Genomic DNA, 16,109 nt, shown 5'->3' on the forward strand with positions numbered 1-16,109 from the left:
TTGACTGTGAGGGATATACTCACTGATGTTATGGAGGACAGTGTAGATTAGTGCTGAAACAAGCAACTGATTAATAGATCAACATAGATCAATTATTACCTTCGCGAGTGAGGTCATATTTTCATGCTATTAGTCTGTTAGCAGAATTACACAAAAACGACTGAACTGATTTTATTGAAACTTGGCGACAGGGTGGGGAATCGGTCAAGGAAAAACATGGAGCAGATTAGATTGTGAGGGTGGACCCAGGGATCTTTTGACATTTTCACCAACAGCCGAGAGAATAATGCATGAAAACACTGGAAACATACAGAACTGATATCTAAGAGAACTTAGACTAATTCGTATACATGTCACGCATTTCGACACAATTGTTTTTCACAGGCTCTCTAAAAGCGATTGACACATCTGCCAGCTGTAAAAACATTAATTCACTGTTATCGTATTCATGTTCAATCACTTGTAGTTTTACATGTACTTATGTGCACGACTATAGTTTTTATGGCAGTGAAGCAGAGGCTGACGTGCAACATTGCGGCTTCATCATTTTCTTCTCTACTCTTTGACGCTCTTGTACACGGAAAAACACAAACATTCATACATACTCAAATAATAGTGCATATTTTGTTTTCTTTTCCCACAAAGTCCTCACATTTTCATTTTCCATTCACACTCGTGCACCCACTCACACACACTTGGCTCCATCTGCGTCTTCCAAACGCTGTGACCTGTGCAGAGATTTGCATGCCCAGATTATGTTTGTCTGCTGTTTTGCCAATCAAATTCTCCACAATTGTTTATTCCGACACACACTCCGACACACACATGAAAATCGGGATTGTGCGAGGCCGAGGTTGCAGAGAGGGACAGAGTTCGGGGTGTGTCGCGGGAGAGCTGCACAGACCATCAGACTCCCCGGCTGACTGACAACCCATCGGTCACCATGTGGTCGTCGTGGCTGTATTCATTGATGAGCGTTGTTGTGTCGGTCGGAGCCATTTTTATCATTACCGTCATCCACCTCCGCACCAGCCACCTCCAGGTACCGTCACCTACTCTGCCAGCGTTACACTGACTTGCATTGACTGTCACCGAACGCTTTTAATACGTTGATTTAGTCCTTGTTTAGGGATGTTAGACAGCTTTACTCTCATATTTTATTGAGCTATAATAACACTGCTAACATCAACGTGATAGTTGAAGCCTTTAGTGTTTCTTTTTTTGAAAGTTAGACACAAACCAACCCACCCCGTCTCTTGTCGTCTCCTCTCCTGCCCTCGTCTGATTGCATTTTAATGTCTCCAGCTCCTAAAGCTACAAACCCAGACAACGGCTGGAATTACTCACACTTGAAGTAGTCCAGACTTTCTCTTACTTGCCCTCCACATCTCTCCCCCTCTCTTAAACACACACACACACACACACACCAGCTATAAGTGGGCATCACGGTCGATGGATGACAGTCTGAGTTGATGGAGAAAGCACAGGCCCTGGCTACTTACCAAGCCGTAGCCTGATACTCTTTCTTCTCTCGCTAACTGACTAAAGATGGTGGAAAAAAAATGAGAGAGGGGAATACCACTCGTTTCAATTTATTTTGTCTCTCTGGTGGTCTGAAAAAGCTCAATCAGTCTTGCATTTCCTGTAACCACAAGACAGTTGTGATAGAGATGTGTTCTGTGAATTTCCTTTAGCGGCTTTGTGTCTTAACCTTTATTTGCTCAGGGGATGAAGATGAGTGAAGAAGATTGTTGAAGATCAATGTTCCCATTTGCCTCCAGGCTGCCGTCATCTCACTTTGAGAAAATATTGAATCTTTCATTTTTTATTCTGAATTTGCAAAGAAAGAATTCTGTTTTTATTCGAGCCGAACCATAGCATGTCAAAGGATTTGTAGCCTTTTAATTTGATGTGCGTCTTGCGGTTGTTCCGTTTAATAAGACAAATCCTAATAAACCCAATGATATCACAGGGTCAAGCCACTCATCTCAGCTGACCCACCACCTACCCCAGAGTTAGTTTCCAACATGTGATCTGTACACGTGTTTTTTTCTCTATCCTCCACTGGGTCAGAGAAAAAACCCTCATGTGACTTTGTGTGTGTGTGTGTGTGTGTGTGTGTGTGTGTGTGTGTGTGTGTGTGTGTGTGTGTGTGTGTGTGTGTGTGTGTGTGTGTGTGCGTGTGCGTGCACATCTAACCATAGATAGTCATGCTATCAGCTGATCCAGATAATGTGACAAGGGTTATATATCTCCTTCTATGGTCTCTTTTCTCTCCTCTTTTCTCTTATCTCATCCTCCTCTCCTCTCCTCGTCCTCGTCCTCTCCTCTCCTCTCCTTTCCTCGTTCTCTCCTCTCCTCTCCTCCGCTGGTCACCACCGGTTACGCTGCAGCAAAGCGAGGCATTGTTTAAACCCACAGAACATCTGGAATTTTTCCATCTGAAATGCTGCAGGCAGAAAACATCATTATGAATATTTTATTCCGTAAGATTGTGATTTATTGTATCTTGGTGTTGCAACATGCAGGAGAATTAGCACATGTTGTCTAAATCTACTAATATTTGTGCTCAAAGGGATAAAAGTGATATTTATCCAAGGTTATTAAGGGACAACAGAGAGTATTCCATTTAAAGAACAAACTTTCACCTTGTGTTTTTGCTCATCTCATTATGTCAAAATTCATGCTCTTCAAATCTTTTTACCGAACTTGTCTCATCCTTCATTGCAGTTAAGGGCTGTCGTCCACCAAAGAAAATCTTTCTCTTCAGCCAGTGAATTTGTTGTAGGGGATTATCTTTTTGTGAATGACCGAGTGTTTGTTTGAGTGTATGGCAGGAGTCCCACAGTTCAATGTGTCCCTGCCAGGGACAGAGAGAGCCTTTGGGGAAACATTCTGTGTGTGTGTGTGTGTGTGTGTGTGTGTGTGTGTGTGTGTGTGTGTGTGTGTGTGTGTGTGTGTGTGTGTGTGTGTGTGTGTGTGTGTGTGTGTGTGTGTGTGTGTGTGTGTGTGTGTGTGAGAGGACCATTTTAAGCATAGACCTTACAGAGTGAGGACATTTTGGGAAAGTGAGGACATTTTGACCGGGCCTCACTTTTTCAATGGGCTGTTTGAGGCTTGGGGTTAGGGTTACAATTAGGTGTAGGTTAGGGTTAGGCATTTAGTTTGGATAGTTAATGTTAGGGTAATGGGCTAGGGAATGTATTATGTCATTGAGTGTCCTCAATAAGAATAAGAAATACAAACATGAGTGTGTGTGTGCGCTGCCAGGGGAAACCCCAGCTTGATCCTGAATTCATTTGGAAAGAGAGTGGAAGAGCCAGACAGAGCGAGATTGAGGACAGAACCCCCAGGGTCACGGATGCTCCACTTTTTTGTTTTAACAGTGAAATCATCCAGATGCTTCAGATGAACGCTGAGAGAGTTAGCATTTAGTAGACTTACCTAAATTCACATTTTACAAAGCATGCATAAACTCTGGCGACCTGTCCAGGGTGTTCCACTCCTCTCACCCAATGTCAGCCACGTCTCACCACATTGAAACCCTCAACTAATAAGGGGTATAGATAATGCATGGATGGATGGATGGATAGGGTTAGGGGTTCATCACTGAAGGATCATCTCTTATGTTTCTGTTCGTAGCACAAGTCTTGGAAGAAGATTAAGAACATGGTCCACTGGTCTCCGTTTGTCATGTCCTTCAAGAAGAAATATCCCTGGATACAACTGGCAGGGCATGCAGGTATTGTGGACACACAAACACACAAATAACAAGTTTCAAATATATTTAAAAATGTAAATACTAAAGTGAGTTGGGGATGAGCCTCCTTCTTTTTCTATGTGGACATTTCTGAAGTTGTGATGCTGGAAATTCTGGGATGTATCAATGGAAGGACTAAAATATTAGAGTTGCAGGGAATCAAATATAACTCGCTGGATTCAAGTGGACAAACATTATGATCTAATGACTGAAGTGGAAGAACTGAATCCTGTGCAGGTTCTACGTCCACCCCATTCTTGTGATATCTCAAAAGCGCCTCAAGGAAATGTCTTTTAATTTTTTACATACGTTCATTTTGGTAGTCAAAGGTCAATGTCACTGTGACCTCACAAAATTGAATACAAGGCTCTCTTGAATTCACAGGTTAACTGGTTAGAATTTGTGGTCAAAGGTCGAGGTCACTGTGACCCTGAAAATCCTGCAACATCTCAAAAACACCTTTAGGAAGTTTCATTAAAGTTGTTACTTGGACTCAAAGATGAACTGATTAGATTTCAGGGGTCAAAGGTCATAGCGACTGGATGGACGTATAAATTGTGACTTTGAAATAGGCATCTTTGACTTTAAGGTTCAGCTGAAGAGAAATAAAGGGCCTGCAACGACTCCACAGTAAAAGTGTGTGTTTTCACAGGGAGTTTCAAGGCGGGAGCCAACGGCCGCATTTTAAAAGTGAGTCAACCTTTCACATCAATCACACCTCCTTTGTCTACATCCTAATACTGAATAAGTGCAGCCAAGGCTACGTAATAACGATGACAACTTGTTGATGATATTCTGTAGAAACACTGTGAATGTGAGCAGCGCTGCTTGTCCCTCCTGATGAGGGACGTGCTGCGCCCCTACGTCCCTGGTTACCATGGAGATGTAGAGAAGGACGGCCAGAAGTACAACCAGATGGAGGATCTGCTGGCCGAGTTCGACTTTCCATGTGTGATGGACTGTAAAATGGGAGTGAGGTGAGAAAACATCCCGTCAGACAGCTTCATGTTAATCTTCAGCCAGCTGAATAGTCAGTGAGTAGATGGAGAGCTCTGCTGACTCATCCAGTTTGGCTTGATGTTTAGGTCTTGTACAAGGTGACTTTAATTATGAAACATAAACTGTTTTGAGTTATTTTTCTCACAGCTAAGGAGAACATTACATTTATTAAGTAAATAAAATATTAAAACATCGTATCCACAAAGTAGCAACTTTATTCTCTCCGCCAAGGACGTCATGTTTTCATCCGGGTTTGTTAGTTTGTTTGTTTGTTCGCAAGGTTACGCATAAACTAATTTCCATGAAATCTTTTAGGAGGGAAGAGGCATGACCTAAGAAATATATATATATATATATATAAGTTTTTATACGTATACAGATCAGGGGGCACATCCAGGAATCTTTTAGCTTTTTCTTAAAGTCTTTAATGCTGGCAAAAAATGATCGTAATGAAAAAAATCTAACATACTTAGGGCACTGATATTTATGATTGTGTGTAGTTTGGTGCAGATCTAAATACAAATCTGGATATAGTGAATATAAATGGGATTTCATAAGTGTGGTTCTTAGTGAACTCTATTGAGTGCCATTCTAGTTTAGAAGTAAAATCCAAGTAAAATCACTCAAAACACCTCAACTGTCCTCTTACAACACGAGGAAGCAGTGGTTTGACACCTTTCACATGTCTGAACTCCTCACCCCATCTGTAAGGCTGAGCCCAGCAACCTGACGGAGGAAACTTATTTTGGCTGCTTGTATTCTACAACCCAGAGCTCGTGACCATAGTTGAGGGTTGAAAAGTGCATGGACTGGCCTCCCGAAAGCTTTACTTCGTGGGTCGATGTGCAGTTATGCATCATAAATTTACTAGATGCAGATTTCTGTTTGGATCTGCATCAAAATATCCGTCACATCACGTTTCATGGAAATCAGTTGGGGGAGGGTATAATCCCTTATTGCACATCAAATCTCTGTGGGAAATACAGCAATTTCCTTGCGCCGTGCAAATAACGCTCTCCTAAATACTGCATGTTTGGCTTTGAGGATTTGTTTAAAGTCCATATAATCATCTCATTGCTCACGTTTCTTGCCCTGTCACATTTTTTGTGATTCTGACACATTCCTACATCTGGCAATCCGTCGTAGAGCGTGTGATGTTAACAGCTGTATCCTGCTGTTTGAGCAGAGATATCGCTCCGGCTCTCTCAGCCTCTCCGCTCATCTTTCTCACCTTTTCTTCTGTCTGCACCACCTGTTTCTTCTCCCTTCAGGACCTACCTTGAGGAAGAACTGACCAAGGCTCGTAAGAAGCCTTCTCCGAGACCTGACATGTATCAGAAAATGGTCGAGGTTGATCCTGCGGCGGCTACACTCGAGGAAAACGAAAAGAAAGTGGTGACCAAACCCAGATACATGCAGTGGAGAGAGACCATAAGCTCAACGGCCACCCTGGGATTCAGGATAGAGGGAGTCAAGGTAACACTCACCGAGCCTTCCTTCCCTTCTTTCTTCTGGTGTTCAGTGTGTGTCTGTGTGTGGGTGTGTATGTGTCCTTCAGGGGTGTGATCTAACTTCCTGTTTTGAGCAGAAACTTCCTCTGAAGTACATGTATGTGCATGAGCTCCTTTGTCGTACACGAAGCCTGTTTGTGGCACCTCTATAGGCCTCGGCATCTGGCACTGACATTGCATACACATGCACACACAAATCCCCCTCTCTGTCTTTATTTGAGGGTCGTGGCTATATAAGGACATTCACGGCCTCCCGGTGGTCTGTTGCCATGACACCAAAGGTTATCCCCAAAAACACACACAGAGACACGCGTGTGTGTCTTTATCTGTCTGTGTGTGTGCACAGTATAGCTCTTGTAAGCTCAAGTCTAATGTGAAAATCTGTAAATTTTAATTAGGTGTGTGTGTGCGTCCGTGAGTGCGAACTTGAGAGTTGTGCTCAGACTTGAACCATAAAGGGGAAAAATACTTTTGTCTTCAAATAGTTCCTTGTTGCCTGGCAGCCATCACAATAAGAAAAGCTCATTTATTTCACTGTGAACCCACCAACTGTTTTGACTTCCACTGCTGGTTCTGCTCCTGATGCTAATCTACTGTACTTCCACTGATAATGTTCCACCTTAAATACTGAAACGATATATCGAAAAATCTATAGTGATCGCGATATCAACGTGCGCGAAAGACGGCAAAAACTGCGACGGAAGAAGAGAATATGAAGAGAATAGAGAGAAAACACGGGGCCGCTTCACTCCATCAGATTTAGCTCCGCCTCCTCCAACTAAACTCTGCTGTGGAAACTTCTAGTGATCACGTTTGTCCTGGATCAGATTTATCAATATGATCGGCTGATTATATAAAAGAATTGTGAAGCTTATTTATGATCCCAGATCCTGAGGGAAGTAACAGCGCACACACACACACAGACTTCGCTGCTGTGTGTGTGTCTCTCTCTCCCTCAGCTGACGACCCTTTCTCGCTACAGTTGATTTGATTGTCGTCCACAATATCAACACTGATCATCACATAATGATTGATTCTTCAGAGCAGCACGCATTCATCAGCTGCTCGCTCCCTCTTTTCCTCTCTCTCTCTCCCCCCCACCCCCACACACACACACACACACACACACAGTGTGATCGGACACATGTATAAACTCAGTCTGAGTAAAAAACACTGAATTTATAAACTGAGACAATGTATGGAGCTGGAGGAGATGGCGGCGCGCTCCGTTTGGTTTGACGCAGTTGGCGCAGCACACGGCGCAAATGACAGAGACACAAGAGAGGATGTAAATTACTGACAGAGCCGCTAAACACTGTAAACAAATAACTTTTCACAGTCCAAACATGTATGAAAAGACCCAAATTAACACTGTGAGTGGACTTAGTGGAGCTGTGCATGGCTCCCTAGTGTCTGCCCCGGACGTGGTGGCGCTGCGGGGGGGGCTGTGGCCTTCTTCCGGCCGTGGAGCTGTCCGTGGTCTCTGCGTCCGTAGCCAGGGCCTGTTTATGTTTATTTATCGCAAATCATATCATCATCGCGATATTAAACAACGTTATCGCATATCGCATGTTTTCCTAATATCCTGCAGCCCGAGACAAAACAAGGATTTCAATGTATCACCTGGAATTCTGGGTATATGGGAAGGTCTTTCTTGACAGTTTTGTCACATTGATCTGAGTAATCTGTCATGACAATAATCCTGTGAAAGTTTGTGAGATTGAAATATTTTTGACTCGGTATTCAAGGACAGTTTCCTGCTTTAAGGCTCTAAATATATATTTCCCTCTGTGCTTCATTTCCTCCTCCCATTGTTTTTCCTGTTTTGTTTTTTTGTCCATTCTCTCCTCTGCCCCTTTTCCTTCCTCGCCTCCCGTCCTCTGCCTCAGCCCCATCCTTCCCATCTGTACCAGAAGCCTGGAAGTTGTAGTTATTATACAAGTTTTAAGTATTAGTTAAGGTAGTTGAGTCTTTTTCATACCATAATGCTGTCTACAGTGATATATTGTCATATTCTGCTACTGCAAATATCAGGTTAAACTGTTGCATAACGTTGGTTCTCACATTGATGGCCTCCTCTCCTCTCCTCTCCTCTCCTCTCCTCTCCTCTCCTCTGTAGAAGGAGGATGGGACAGTGAACAGAGATTTTAAGAAGACAAAGACGAGAGAGCAAGTTACTACGGCCTTTCACGACTTTGTCAAAGGAAATAAGGACGTACTGGTAAGTGTGTGTGTTGTGTGTTGTGTGTTGTGTGTGTCAATGGCCTTGACTACTGTATGGAACTGAAAAACAGATGAGGAATGGAATTTTGTTGAACTGCACACACACTCATATGGAAACACGTGTTCATAGATGCACAATGTGGCCTCATGCTTCCAGGGTCAAACAAAAAGGGAAGTCCTTGGGTTTTATGCACATACACGCACACACACACACACACACACACACACACACACACCATTCAGATGCATACAGTAATTATATGAAACCATTCATGAGTGTGTTGTGTTTTTATTTTGTAATGATTTAAGGGATTATTTAGATTATTAAATGAACAGGCATGAAGTTGTTTGAATTGTGCAAATTTTTGAGAATTTTAGATCAAATGACTTGAGTTATTGTGATAAAAATAAAAAAGACTTTGTGTGTTTTCTTTACAGAATAGTTATCTATCCAGGCTGAAGGAAATCAGAGACACTCTAGATACCTCCTCGTTCTTCAAAACCCACGAGGTAAAAGCACACGTGCAGTGACTGAAACCGTGTTTTACTGCTGCTCTCTGTACAGCTGCTGCTCATGATGGTGCTACTACAAATACAAACGTCTACTTTTAACTTAAAACTGATGATATCTTTAATTTATAAACTTATTTTAAGTCAAGAACTAGAATGGCACTCAGTAGAACACATACACTACCTCTGCCAAGTTCAAAACAGTCCCCTTAAATTTAACTGAAATCAAGCTGCACCAAATTTCACATTTATAAATATCATTTTTCATTAATTATTCCCTTGGAAATTGTAGAAAATGTCCATAAAATACCAGATCTTCCAATGTTAAAGAAAGTGGAAAAGAAATTCCTTGATCTGCCCCTTTGCCCCTCAGTTTGCACACTTAAATAGGTTCTTTGAGCTATAAACTAAATGATATGAATGTTCTTTGATGAAATACATTAATGCTGGTTTTAATGTCACACTAAAATAAATCTACATTCATGGGTTGAACAGGCCTCATAATGCAAGCGTTTCAAAACCATCTTGCACCTTGCAGGACCAACGCTTTCATAGCATCAACCGCTTGAGTTGTCTCTACTTCATGACATTTATAATTATATATTTGAAAATGTTAACCGTTAACTGTAACCAAAGGCGACCACTCGTGAGTGGAAATGTGGAAGGATGCGCTCATTTTCAAATCGATGCTGAAACTAAAATGTGAGAATGTCCATGTTCTGTAGAACTAACACTGCATGAAACCTTTTCTTTGTGTTTTTTTTTTACTGTTGATCTTTTAATTCTCTAATGAAGTATTTCAGTGTAATTTAGTGAAAGTGACTTGCTCTAGCAAACTCACCAGTCCTCGTGTTGCATCTACCGAGACACAGCAGGCTCTGTCATGGAAATTGGGCAGCAACAGTCCTGACCACACATTCAGTTTCACACTTACGATTGCACGCACACACAATTATACAACACCAGTACACTTGAATGTAAACAGAAAACACAGAAAACAGGAAGCGAACAATGTGGAGTGGAAAAAAAAAGTACAGTTCAGTAATTATTTCTCGTCTTTGTGTTTCTGCAGGTGATTGGCAGCTCCTTGTTATTCGTTCACGACAGTAAAGGGCGGGCCAAAGTCTGGATGATTGACTTTGGGAAAACCACGCCTCTCCCTGACGGAGAGGAACTCACCCACCGAGCATTGTGGGTAGAGGGCAACAGAGAAGATGGCTACTTTTCTGGACTTGATAGTTTGGTGGACATCATTTCAACCATGTTGAACTCTGAGACTTGAAGTCTGAGGAGTTTTGAATCGAACATTTGGACTCACAACAGTCGCTTCCGTTCATCCTTTGCTCCTCGGGGGGGAAACACTCTGGATTTCCTCGTGGATGCTCTCAGACATTTGTCCTCATGTTGGTAAACACATCATCCCACAACACCCACTGGCCGATTCACTGACGGATGCATTGTCTTTATTCTTATCCAGTGGAGGTTGAGGATCTCCACCATTCATAGCCTTCTTGTGTTTTCCGTAACCCCTTCAGGGGTTTTTCCAGCAGGCATTTTAACTTGTCACAGCAAGAGACACTCAGTAACATTAACAATGCCCCTGTAGTACATGAGCCAGCATGCACAACATGTGCTTCTTCTCCTGGGACTTGTTAAAATGACTGCTGTGAGATAAGTGTATTTTTCATATTCTATATAGTTCTCAATACAAATTCAAGGAATAGGCAAGAACTGTTCTATGTTTCTATATATTCTAAGTTCCTCAAAGCCGATGAATCTCTCATTACTTTTAAACTTGTATGTGGGTCTCAACCCCAAACACATTTTTTCTTTTAAGATTTTTTTATCATGTTACAAATATTTATTTTTAGAAGAAAACTAAATATGTTTTGTCTTTTCATTGAATTTGTTTGACACTATGAAAAATATAAAATATCATCTGACTTCAAAACAACTGTGTGCAAAATGAAACACTGGCGCCCCCAGGTGGTAAAATATTAAAGTAAATTATAATTAGAGTCAAATTTTTCCTTAACAAACAATTCTTCTGTCATAATTTGTGATCCTAGTTTGACAGATGCTTCAATTCCATAAAAACAGTTTGCATAGTGATTTGAAAATTGGATGGTTCAACACTTTTAGTACCAATTAAGAATTTTAAATAACAACCTTGTTCCCAGCACCTTTGTATAATCTGCTAGACATTTAATTTTTTAGTTTACATTTTTTAAACACAACTTCCACTCATGTCGGTTTTCTTAAAAAAAGCACTTACAATAATTATATTTACACCAGTAGAGACTGTACAGTCGCATGTGTTTTTACGCATTAGAACATGATTTTAGGTTTGTTTTTACAGTGGAAAACGAAACTAGTCTCTTTTTCAAGCCATAGTCAGAGTTTAGACGCCGTCGATTTGTCGTCTATGTTTTCGGACAGTTGTTGAAGTCATTGTTTCAAATTTGCCGCCAACATGGAGACATCGAGCGTTTGTTGCCACACACTCTTCACCCTCATCACCCTCCTCACACGTTGTTGGGATTGTTCACGATGTACAGAAAGATTGAATATGTTAGACGTAGGTTTTTGTTTTTGATGTAACATTACTTTAGTCAAACTCTGTGGAACACTCACAGCCATGAACAATCGTAATTAAGCTATACAGTGCCTTGACGTTACAAAGCCAAGTAACTGAAAACACGTCTCTGGATGTTATTGTCATAGTCTTAATGATCAGTTCCTGGGTGCATGTTTATTATCCTATCTTAATTTTGTAGTTCATCCTGTTTTTATTTATAACATTATATTGTGTTTGTATTTTGTTAATGGGAAACTGTGACATTTTCAATCCTGGGCTGTTGTGTTGTTTTGTCTTCAAGCATGTTTAACAGTAGGAGTCAGGTTGCTGACATTGTGGATGACGACTATTGGATAACGACTATTGATAGGTTGATTTACAATCAGAGGATGAGACCCATTTACTGTCATGGGGATCGCAAACAGTCACTTAGAATCTAACTTAGCTATAACAGGTTCTTGATGAACTGTACGAACATGATAGTCCATGCAGTGCCTTCTTAAAGAGATGGTCCAACATTTTTGGGAAACGGACTTGTGAGCGTTCTTGTTGAGAGTTAAATGAGAAATAGATCGACACCACCTTTGTAGGTAAAATGTTTCAACCTTCTTAATTAACCCTCAGCAAGAAACACGACAAGTGTGTTGGCCAACATGTCCAACTGTTCCTTTCAGACCAAACGTCTTAGTTGTTTGCTTATGCTCCCCAATGTGCACTTAAGAGTTGTTTCTTAGTAGGTAGGATGTTGTTCTTGGTTTTCTATTTATTTGGATTGTCCTTTGAAATAGTTTGTATCTGGTGAGAAAGGTCCTGCTTCCATGTGTAACTTTGGGATCTCTTTATCTATGTATCTATTAGGGGTGTAGCGATTCTCCAACTCCACGGTTCAGTGCAGACCTTAGCTTTACGCCAGGGAGAGATTCAAAAGTAAAACTCCTCTGCCAAGGCACCAGATCTGATACATTCATAAATACCAGTTCCCTTAATGTGCCTGATTTGTATCATCAAGATCCATGAATTATTCTGTGGGAAAATGGTGAAAATGGTGTTTGAGAAAGTGAAAAAAAGAAAACAATCTTGGATCCAACCTCTGATCCAGATCCCATCTCGAATGTATGTCTTCTACTGTGACATATCTGCATCCTTCCACCAAGTTTGGTAGAAATCCGTGCAGTTGTTTTTAAGGTATGAAAACATAACCTCCTTGGTGGCGGTAAAAAATTTGGAAGAGCAGTAAATATGGCCCTAACTCTAAATAGATCTTAACATCAATAATGTAACAAGAGCTCAACAGGCTGTTGCTGAAGTGGAGACAGAGGGTTGGGGTTTCACAGTTCAGTCCTCCTGTATCCTAACACCAGAATGTGGACGTTTGTGTTACGGGTTTGGTCTCGTTTTCAGAATCGTTACAGCCCTGATAGATCATTTCTCCACATAATCTTCACTGACAACAAGATCATTGTCCCACAGGATGAGGCGATAAGAGCCCATCCTGTACACAGTTCTGTGGAACTGTGGATTCAAACCCCTGAACTTAATATTTAATCATTCCACCTGATAATACTGTTTTTCTGCAGGAGTGGTAGTTTGGTTTTGGCTCTTGTGCAAAAACTACTGTTATCAGCAGGATTTGATCACGCACAGAAAGACCCCGACGTGTTTCTAGTTCATCGCCTTAACCACTTTGCCACAACAACCACACACAACTTGGGAAATTGTGTGTCCACCACAAACGTGCATTTGATATTCTACCTTAGGATCCTGACGTGACTTTTCCACTTGTGTGTAAAATATTTCCATGCACTGCTGGAGGCTGAAAATCCCAAAGTTTGAGACAAAAAGTTGCTTTTGCAAAAATTGTTCACCCCCGACATTCATGCCAATAAAGCATTCTGAATGGAAAAGAAAAAAAAAACTGTCTTGTGTGTAGCATCGTGTTCCTTGCATATCAGCGTCATACATTTTGAGATGATTAAATTAGTCTTAATGTTTGCTGTAGGTGTGATCGCTCCATCGTGATTGGACCAAAACATTCATAGCATCAGAAAATTATTTCATGATTTCCATATGTAGTTTTATTGTGTGAGTTTTGTCACATAACGTAGCGGTGGCAGTGGGTTGGTGTGTCACGGTCCTGTCATCCCCTATCGCGATATTAGATTGTGGATGTTTGTATCGCAGCTTCCATCTCAGCTCCAGAATCATTACAGCCCTAATAAATAATGTCTCTACATAACCAACGGGTGACACACTAGCTCCATTGTTGTCGCTGTTTGCTTTGCTACAAACCTACAATCTTCTCTCCCGTCTCCTGAAGGAGCACTGAAGGGAGGGGTGTGTATTTGTTGTACTGTTGAGTCAAAATGTCAACAGTCTTTCCCCAGAAATACTTACTCCTGCTTTGAAGTGCTTATATCGACAAGTAGTCTGCTGAGGCTCAGGTTTGAAAAGAGTAGAAATGCATGTGGTACTAAAGACATGACAAGGCTGCTCGTGTGTAACAGGTGGAAAGAGCTGGGAGATTATTTCCATCCCAACTGACAGAGACCCCCGCGACGGCCGGGAGTCGACCCCAGGTCAACACCGTAGATGTGTAGAGGAAAAGGTGGTTTACCAGGAAGAAAAGAGAAGAGACATCCATCCATCATCTAAACCGCTTATCCTCTGAGGGTCACGTGGGGAGAGATGGAGCCAATCCCAGCTGACGTGGGCCGAGGGGGAGTGGTTCACCCTGGACAGGACGCCAGCAAATCACAGGAAGGTATGAGACAGTTTAACCCTAAATTCAGTAACTCATTAAAGTAACAATAGTGTTGAATGTACATGTCTCTCTACATGAAAAGGGAAGATGGAGCAAATACTTATTCTAATCCACTTTGCTTTTTGTAAATAATTTAACAAATATCTCGCGGCTATTCATTCTATGTGAGCTGAAAACAAAAGGGATGTTCCTCTACGCAGGTTTTCCACAGCTCTGTGTATTCCACTCATCAGGACTAAGCCTCCTCTGAACCGGACCTGAGAAAGCTCCCTCTGACCCCTTGCTGCTGCCGCCGCTGCCTCGTGGCCACATTAATTGCTGTGTTTGCATGGGGGTCATTTGCCATTCAAATCACACCTGCCCACAGCAGCAGCGTCCGGAGCTGGTCGGAAGGAGAAGTTTTGATTCAGGGGCTCGGACTCGTCAGAGGTTGTGAAATGTGACACAGTAAAGAACATGTAGCTCCTATACTTTTAAAATATGTTTACAATTTGTAAGGCACTTGTTTCTTCTTTGCACTTTTGTTATTATATATATTTAGATTTCTAATGTGAGTTTAAAGTCCCAACTTTGACCAGGTTTAGATTGACAGCATATGTGTTCACTTGAGTTCATTTAACACAAAACAACATGGTGCTGATATGTGATGTCATTTTACTGATGCCATCTCAGAAAGTCGGTCAACCCTCACATTTGCAACACGACAGCGTTTTACAATATAGTTTTATTTTAAATATAGTTTTAATAATGCCTTTTGACTTGTAAGCACGTGTATTTATTGCAGTTACACTTTGCATTGGTACTAATGCACATTCCAAACCAGACAAAGCAGAAAATAATAAGATAAAGATATAAAAACATATGAAGATATTATGAATTTATAAGTAATAAAAGTCAAACAGGGTAGTGTTGATGTGGTGTACTCTCTTCACCAGTAGGTGGGAGCAGAGGACGGTTTCACCCCCCTGGTCCTTGTTATAGTTTATTATTGACACACGCGTGTTGTTTGCATCTGGACGTGTCATTGCCACAGTTCCTTGTTTATTGTTAAAAATAAATATTGTTGCCAAGAACATTGTGTCAGACGTCATAACGCAACACACACCTGCACGTTCATTCCCTCATCCCCCTGGACCAATCAGCACGCGCCTTTTGACCCCACCTCCTGTCAACAGACGCCGAGGACCAATGGGAGCAAAGGATGAAGCTGAGCGGAAGAGCAAAACCAGAGCCGTGCAGAGCTGAAGTTGAACAAACCTCGTGGCGCATGTTTGTGTGGGTGGGATGAGAGTGAGCACCACCTGCTGGTGAAATGAGGTCACATTGAAGAGGATTTAGAGTCCAGAGGAGAAAGCGAAGAAAAGGGAAATGATCACATGTATATTTACAAAAACAACATAAACCAGCCTCAGCTCATGTTATGTGATGTTTTCCTGCCTGATAAGAATACATAATTCATTCTAGTCGTTCTAATGTCAACTTGTCAACGAGCTCTCAACACAATACTTATACAATACAAAGTAAAAGCATGTAGCTCACTTTGCAAGTTCAAGTTGTTTTCGTTCATTTCCGTGTTGTCCAGATCCAGTAAGTACTTAACTTTAGACTTCCCTCATGTACGCACTGGACCTGGATTCAGTTACTATGCACCTGCTAAATGAAATGATTGAAATATAAACTTCCCTCAAACCACAGCCTTGTGTTCCCCTTTACTGTGTGATGTTTTTATTAGTTAATTTGTATTGTGTTGTTTTGTTATTGCTCGTG

The 16,109-nt window shown here is 41.5% G+C and overlaps 1 protein-coding gene across 2 annotated transcripts in view; it reads left to right on the top strand.

Annotated features, from left to right (window-relative positions):
- Positions 1-13,496, top strand: part of itpkb (inositol-trisphosphate 3-kinase B) — a 29,140-nt gene extending 15,644 nt beyond the window's left edge. For both annotated transcript variants that reach the window (XM_035144031.2, XM_035144032.2), the window contains exons 6-12: positions 3,643-3,742; positions 4,413-4,450; positions 4,562-4,737; positions 6,031-6,235; positions 8,390-8,491; positions 8,932-9,003; positions 10,076-13,496. In XM_035144031.2, the coding sequence (XP_034999922.2) occupies positions 3,643-3,742; positions 4,413-4,450; positions 4,562-4,737; positions 6,031-6,235; positions 8,390-8,491; positions 8,932-9,003; positions 10,076-10,285 (903 nt within the window). In that variant the 3' untranslated portion in view covers positions 10,286-13,496. The remainder of the gene's footprint in view (positions 1-3,642; positions 3,743-4,412; positions 4,451-4,561; positions 4,738-6,030; positions 6,236-8,389; positions 8,492-8,931; positions 9,004-10,075) is intronic.
- Positions 13,497-16,109: the final 2,613 nt, after the last annotated feature.

The sequence above is a fragment of the Hippoglossus stenolepis genome, chromosome 20 (assembly GCF_022539355.2).
Source record: "Hippoglossus stenolepis isolate QCI-W04-F060 chromosome 20, HSTE1.2, whole genome shotgun sequence".
NCBI classification, from domain to species: Eukaryota; Metazoa; Chordata; class Actinopteri; order Pleuronectiformes; family Pleuronectidae; genus Hippoglossus; species Hippoglossus stenolepis.